This window comes from Lolium rigidum, chromosome 7 (assembly GCF_022539505.1).
Source record: "Lolium rigidum isolate FL_2022 chromosome 7, APGP_CSIRO_Lrig_0.1, whole genome shotgun sequence".
NCBI lineage: Eukaryota > Viridiplantae > Streptophyta > Magnoliopsida > Poales > Poaceae > Lolium > Lolium rigidum.
This window is the reverse complement of record NC_061514.1, coordinates 205,640,957-205,648,155: the sequence shown is the minus strand read 5'-3', so window position 1 is coordinate 205,648,155 and position 7,199 is coordinate 205,640,957. Positions and strand designations below refer to the sequence as shown.

Here is a 7,199-nt window from a genome sequence, read left to right as displayed (position 1 = left end):
ATCTGCCATCCGCGAGCTCTCGCGTGGCCGGAGGGGACGGGACACTGACCGGAGTCGACCGACTCCACCTCGCGCTCACCACCGTCATCCATCGGCCTCGTCTCGCCCGCGTCGACGCAACTGAGGCTGCCGCCTGCCTCAAGCTTCTCTGCCCTGTCATGGGCGCGTTGATCTACCACCGATGGCCAAGAAGTTCGGCATTGCTAATTATGTAGTAGTTACTAATTTTTGCTTAATTTTGCATCATCGAAATGGTAGTAAAAAAGATGGAAATGGCAATGGTTAATTATGTGTGTAGTTTGAATTTTATTTGAATTGTGCCAAAGTTTGAATTCTTATTTAAATTTTTGTAGCGCTAGTGATGTAAATTACATCACCTGATGTGCATCTTCTGACTTTTAAGAGAAAAACTAGTAACCTAAAAATAGGTGATGTATAATTGCTCAGACGATAGGTGATGTATAAATAAATGCTTTTAAGACTGGGGTCCGGGGCAGCTAGAGCTTCCACTGGATCTTGTTCTGACCATCACGCCACCTATATTTGGAGCGGCCTTTTCTTTCTTTTTAAAACGGTCCAGTATGAATTTTCTCGAGGACGTTCATTTCAGAAAGCAAATCGCAGTGTCCCCAAACCGACCCAACCCCGATCTAGTCAATACACATTTTCAATTATTTTTCTCTCTCTCTCTCGCTCTGACACGCATCACCGCTCTTCGTCCACTCTTCTTCACTGAGCTCCGAGCAAGGACACCGAACCGCCGCCGCCGCCGCATCCCGATCTCGCCGCGCCGCACCCGCACGCGCACGCGCACGCGCACGCGGGAAAAGACCGCGGAACCCTGGGTCCCTCTCCCGCGCGGACCGGCGCATGGACACCGCCCCGTCGCTCGCCGCCGACCTCTGGCGGCCGGTCCACCGCGAGGCGTCCTCCGTCCTCACCGACCGGAGCAATGGCGGCCGCGGCGTCGGCCGCAGGAAGTCCCGCAGCGACGCGGATGCGCACGAGGAGGAGCCGTACAAGCTCGTCTCCACCTCCGGCGACGGAGCCAGCCAGGAACTGGTGAGGCTATTATTAGCTGCTACATTAGCTTCTTCCGTCGCCCACTCGCGCGGCCATTGCTTGGGCGTGATCTGTGTGGGGTTTGTGCTTTCTTGCCCATGGGAGCTGGAAGCATCGAAATTGCGCATTTGGCAGGTCCTGTTCGCTGTGATCTGCACCTCCATTTGCTCAGATACGCCCATGTTCGTGTGCGTCACTGAAAATGCTCTGCGCTTAGCTTCACAATGCAGCCTGATTAGCTCAAATCGGGACAAAATGCGCTGAATACGGTCTATGCGGGCTCTGAAAATGCTGGATGCTTAGCAAGATCGAGGTCAATGCCATGGAGTAGCACGTCACGCCCCGCCGTTTCTTGCTCATGATCGCATCTATTTCCCTCTCATTTTCAATGCCCCAAGTAGCATTATGGGTGTTTCACTGTGGATGCTACGTGCGTATACTTGTTTTAACTGTCCATCCATCTGACGGTCGAATCGGCTGAAATTTCCATGCTCTGTTTCGTAGGCTCGTCCAGAAGCAAAACGTTTGAAGAAGGTCAAGTCTACTGAAGACGACGACGCTCAAGCTGATTCAGGAAATGCTAGCAAGGCTGTTCATGAAAATCCTAAACCGCCAGAGCCGCCAAAACAGGACTATATCCATGTGAGGGCACGGAGAGGTCAAGCAACTGACAGCCATAGCCTTGCGGAAAGGGTAAGCTGCTCTTGCCTTTTTATCCTGGAGATTTGCGTGTTTAACTATATAAGTTCTGATGATAATCCCTTGTAAGACTATATTATGGGACCATTAGTGCCAAATTGATCAACCAATTTAGAATGCTCAAATGTTCCAGTGTCTCGGGAACTCAATGTTTGTTTATTGACAACAGGCACGGCGAGAGAAGATAAGTGAACGCATGAAAATGCTCCAAGATCTTGTCCCTGGATGCAATAAGGTTTACTTTGCATAACGCTATGACTCCAGAATTTCATGTCTCAACAATCCTGTTGTCACTTCCTTCTGAAACATTCTGTTCCATTTTTTAGGTTGTCGGGAAAGCATCAGTTCTTGACGAGATAATAAATTACGTCCAGGCTTTACAACGTCAAGTAGAGGTATGAGGCTTTCACAATTGCGCCTTGCGTGGAATTATCTGCTCATCTATGTTCAGGACTCGATGAACGCAACATATCTTTTCTCCGCAGTTTTTGTCGATGAAGCTTGAAGCAGTAAATGCTCAGGTGAATAACAGAGTTGCGTCTGAATCGAAAGATGTAAGTCTAGTTGGTGATTCTAAACAGTTTATGTCAATAACCTTGAGCTTCCTGCATTCTGCAAAAATAACGTAGTTCTTGCACTTTAGATAAAATATGTTAGCTTCCTGGAGATCATTAAAAGAGTTATGGCATATCCTGCTTTTGCACATAATCTCAGCTTCAAGCTTAATATTTCAGAATAACCTGATTGCCCAACTTGCAGTTTCTTGTCTTGTTACTATCCAAATGCTACCCATCCCAAGATCGTTCATTAATCTGTGGGACATTGATGTTTGAACTCCGAAGCTTTATTCTTGCTCTATCTTGTTTTTCAGTAATCAAACTCCATCTAAACCATTGAAAAAGTTCCTGGCCATTACTTTCTCTCGAATGCTTATGAAAAAGTTCTTCCTGAGACATTAGCTAATTTAATAGTATCGTTATTAAATGCTCAGATTCCATCTGGCATTTCCACATGTTTTTGCTGTTTACCGGTATGATCCTTTCATCAGATACCGCTCTGGTCACTGGTGTTGTAGCTCAATATTTGGATTTTGAAGCTAGTGCATTGTTGAAATGGCAATATTTTTTCCCTTTTTCTCTTGCTGTGATGATTTTGCTCACTACGTGAAATGTGCTTGCAATCTTTAACTAAGGGTGAAACATATTCCTGCTTTTTTGTAGGCTGGTGCTCAGCCATATGGTGCTCAGCCATATCATACAACTCTTGGTTTGACATTAGATCCACAAACGCCAAGGGAATACGCCCAGGCCTCAACATCAGCGTGGCTTCACATGCAGGTTGGCAGCACATATGAAAGAGTGACATGAATAAACACGGGATTCCATTTGACAAGATTCCATTTGGTGGCCAATAAAGTGTGCCAGGATCAATCAAATCCATGGTCTTAGGTTTGTTTCTCCATGTTACCTCACGGCTGATGTATTATGGTTAATTGCATAAGGACTGAAAGATCACTGACTGTTCAAAATACCCGTTTTTTTTTCCTGATTCTCGTGGGAATTTAAGTTGAACTGTTAAATGCAATATCCCAATGTTCCGAACAGGCTGATAAGAACGATCTAATGTCTCCTGATTGAAAGGCATACACTTGTACAATGTGCACGGATTCTACGAGTTATACTGCTTCGAGGCAGCTAGCGAGGAGTAAAATTACACATATTTTACGGTTTGAGTACGGAAGTTGGGATGGCACACAGTCCACCGTTTCATAATTTCTTTTGAGGAGCCTCTCCATTTCGCATAATTCCCGTGTTGTACATTTTTCCTTTCGGTGATAGTAAACGAGTAGATCTGTGTTCTTCTTCCAAGGGTTACCTGATACTTATACCTCTTCTAAAGTTCTAATCTACACAACTATGCTTCGATTCATGATGAGGTCAACATGGAAAACTTGCGCATCCATGATGTGATTCCATTCCGGTAATCGATTTCTCCATGATGTGATTCCATTCCGGTAATCGATTTCGAGTTTCGTGTATCTTCTCAATTACGTGTTCATGTTTATAGTTTTTTTTAGATAAAATTGTTAAATTTATTGTACATGGTTGAATTTTAAATTTTATTTAGAGAATTAACTTCATCTTGTCGTTCCCTACGACTCTCTTGATGTAAGTTTTCTGATCTGACGTTCCTAGATGAATATCTTCTCAATGGACGTGATTCCATTCCGGTAATCGATTTCGAGTTTCGTGTATCTTCTCAATTACGTGTTCATGTTTGTAGTTTTTTTTTATAGATAAAATTGTTAAATTTATTGTACATGGTTGAATTTTAAATTTTATTTCGAGAATTAACTTCATCTTGTCGTTCCCTACGACTCTCTTGATGTAGGTTTTCTGATCGGACGTTCCTAGATGAATATATGTAACCCTAGTATTATATATTAATATGTGTAAGTTTCTTGCATTTAGAAGCATACCAGACTATCAACGGAACTCCCTCCCCGCTCGATCTCCCTCTCCCTCCCGGGTCGCACCCCCTCGGGCGGCTTCGGAGGAGATCCATCTACCCCAACCTCGTCCCTCTCCACACCTGCTCGGCCAGGCCGCTGTCGTCGCCGGCGGTGGCGGCCCCTGACCCGCCAAACGGAGGAGGGCAGAGGAGGCGGCAAGTCCGGCGGCGCATCTGAGCGGGAGGTGCGGCGGCGGGTGAGCTTGGCGCGGAGGAGGAGGCAGCAAGGCGACGGGATGCGGGACGCCGACGGTTGGGCGGCAGCGGCGCAGCGATCTGGCGGCGGTGCGGGCCTGATCTAGGCCCGATCTGGGCCTAGAGGGCCTGGCTGTTCTGCTTCAGACCATGCAGAGCCGCCAGGTTCCTGGCCGGGGATCGCAACCTGCTGTCGAGTCTTCTTCTCTGCAGTCGCCATGGGCTTGGCGGCGATGGCTTAGCGAGGCATACCTCCTTCGTCATCGTCGGGCGACGGATGGCGGCGTGGGGGCATGTTCGTCCGCGTCGAAGAATAAAGATGGCGGTTCTAGGATTCTTCTCGGACCAAGTTTGAAGATCTGTCGGATTCTTGTTCCAACCAGTCTAGGTGGATTGTCGTGTTCTGGAAGGCCATGCCGGCGAAATTCATTGTGCGAATAATGCATGAGGATTGCTGGATTGGGTGGTTTCGGTCGTGTGCATCCATATTTTTTATCTGGCCGTTTGGTTTCAGAAGGGGTGCTTCGAAGCTTTGTTGGTTGTTAGTATCATGGAGCTCTTTTTCTTTCAATTGTGCTAGCGGAGAAGGTCATCGAGCCGAGATCGATGGAATAGGTATGATGGTCAGATCTTGGTGCTGAGGTGGAATTGGCTTGGCGATTCATGACTTGTAACAGCGACTGGTATGTGGGGGCGACTGCACAAGAGAGTTCAGAGTCTTATCTTTGAGGGTGAAAATCCAAGGTCTGGTCTTAATTGGTTGTGTCTGGCAATGTTCTTGTTGAAGGCATTGTTTTGAGAGAGATGGCTCTCTTCAGGGTGAAAACCCTATGATCGGACGACGACAACGTTTGTGCACTATTTCCTTATTGGAGGCGTCGCTTATGGAGAAGCTGAGCTTCTGGTGTTGTTTTGGTGGTGTCAGTATTGCTGTTTCAAGTTATGGATCTCTGTAGCTGGACCTTTTTCTGTAATTCTTTTTCTTTTTTTTGGTTGTGTGCATCCTTTATGTCATTAGGGCATGATGTTGTTGCAGAGGGCTGAGTGTAATTAGTATCTCCGCGATATTAATATATGCTTTTTTATCGAAAAATAGTAATGGCATGTTGAGAAGAGGTCATTTTTGTATAAGCAGCACTAACACGAACAACCAAATACATCCACCGGAGCTAAGGGCGCGTTTGGTAGCTTGGATGCTCCTTGGCTCGCATCGGCCCAGCTTTTTTTGGCCCGTTTGGTTACCTAGTCAAGGCCGCGTTCTTGCAGGAACTGCTTCTCAAAGCACCCTCGGGCCAGACCCTGGAGGAACGCCAGTTCGGCCATTTCTAGCGAGCCACCCCCGTTTTCGCACAAGTGGAGAACTCGGCGTCCTCGCAGAGCCATCGCGGGAGATGGCGGGAGCTCGCGCAGGACAACGAAATCTCGGCGGGCCGAATTCGGTCATCGCACTTGAATTTTCGCCACCGTATATAGGGATGGCTCTCTCACCGGCAAATCCAAATCCCCCATTTCCCCCCATTTCGAGCTCATCCACCGTCCCCGATCTAGCGACATGGCCGGCACTACCTCACCCGCATGGTCGGCGAGGCTTGAGGCGGCGACGGCGGTTGTGGCGGCGGCTACTGGCCGCGGAGGATGGTCGTCTTCTTCGTATGCTTCGATGACTTTGGTTGTGGTAAGCTTATGCAAACCCTAGCCTTAGATCTAGATCTTTTGGGTACACAACCGGGGTCTGAACGAATCAATTGTAGGACATTCCTTCGTCACCGGTGGAGGTTGTGGAAGTTTTCCAGGTTCCATCTGACTCTACGACGGGGACCGTTCTCACCGTTGACTCTTCCACTGGGACGTTGGTGCTGCCTGCATCTTCGCCAGGGTCCCCTGCTTTCCCTACCTCGGTGCTGCGTGTGGCTCCTTTGATTGTAAGGCCGATCTTACCTATCTCGTTGTTCATTGATGTGGTAGTTCATTGATCTGCTAGTGCTTAAGGATGTCCATGTGGTAGTTCATTGGTCTGCTAGTGCTTAAGGATGTCCATGTGGTAGTTCATTGATCTGCTAGTGTTTATCATGTAGGCGATCATACCTTTGGGCTCCCCTGATCTGTCCGCGCCAACTGTGAATGCTCAGCCATGTCCGATTGCAAGTAAACCAGCCATGGTTTGAAAACCTGAGCTATCAGGGTTTGTGCTGAACCCGTTGGTTCAGCTCATCCGTAGCGGCGTCTGCTTCAACATGGGATTCAAGGAGCAGCAGATGAAGAAGGTAGCCGCGGATGTTCTTGCATTCGCCGGCGTACATGTCACCACTCTTCAGCTGTACAACCACATCAGAAACTGGAGGACGGAGTGGAGTGTCATCATGAAGATGAAATCCGATCGCATTCTGGACTGGAGCGAAGATGGTTGCTGCTTCTACGGCGGTGATGAAGGGGCGGCGGACGAGTACATCCAGGTACGAAGCCTCATTGAGTTCCTTCATAGATCCGAAAGTATATATATGTCAATGTCGTCCGCACTAACAGTTGTTCCTTGTGGATTGCAGCGGTACCCGAAGCACCGTCAGTATGTCGGCACCCCGATCACCAACTACGCTCAGATGAAGACGATCTTCACTCCCCGGTTCGTGTGCAAGGCGCAGCTGTTCCAGCCTAACTTGCTGGTCAGGGCTATCGACTTCATTGCAGACAATGAAGAAGAGTATGCCGTCTACCGTAAGCTACAGCCACCGGAG

The 7,199-nt window shown here is 48.0% G+C and overlaps 1 protein-coding gene across 1 annotated transcript; it reads left to right on the top strand.

The window, feature by feature from the left end:
* The first annotated feature begins 870 nt into the window (after window positions 1-870).
* Window positions 871-3,362, top strand: LOC124679317 (transcription factor BHLH094-like). The gene is made up of 6 exons (XM_047215098.1): window positions 871-1,062; window positions 1,567-1,755; window positions 1,931-1,996; window positions 2,088-2,156; window positions 2,247-2,315; window positions 2,994-3,362. The coding sequence occupies exons 1-6, from the start codon at window positions 871-873 to the stop codon at window positions 3,126-3,128; spliced, it is 720 nt and encodes a 239-aa protein (XP_047071054.1). The 3' UTR covers window positions 3,129-3,362.
* The last annotated feature ends 3,837 nt before the right edge of the window (window positions 3,363-7,199 follow it).

What these genes read in the sequence shown, in the direction of transcription:
- LOC124679317 (XM_047215098.1), top strand. Translation starts at nt 871, where the DNA reads ATGGACACCGCCCCGTCGCTCGCCGCCGACCTCTGGCGGCCGGTCCAC. An exon ending in CTTTACAACGTCAAGTAGAG is followed by an intron (nt 2,157 to 2,246) that starts GTATGAGGCTTT and finishes TTTTCTCCGCAG; the next exon opens with TTTTTGTCGATGAAGCTTGA. An exon ending in TTGCGTCTGAATCGAAAGAT is followed by an intron (nt 2,316 to 2,993) that starts GTAAGTCTAGTT and finishes GCTGGTGCTCAG; the next exon opens with CCATATGGTGCTCAGCCATA.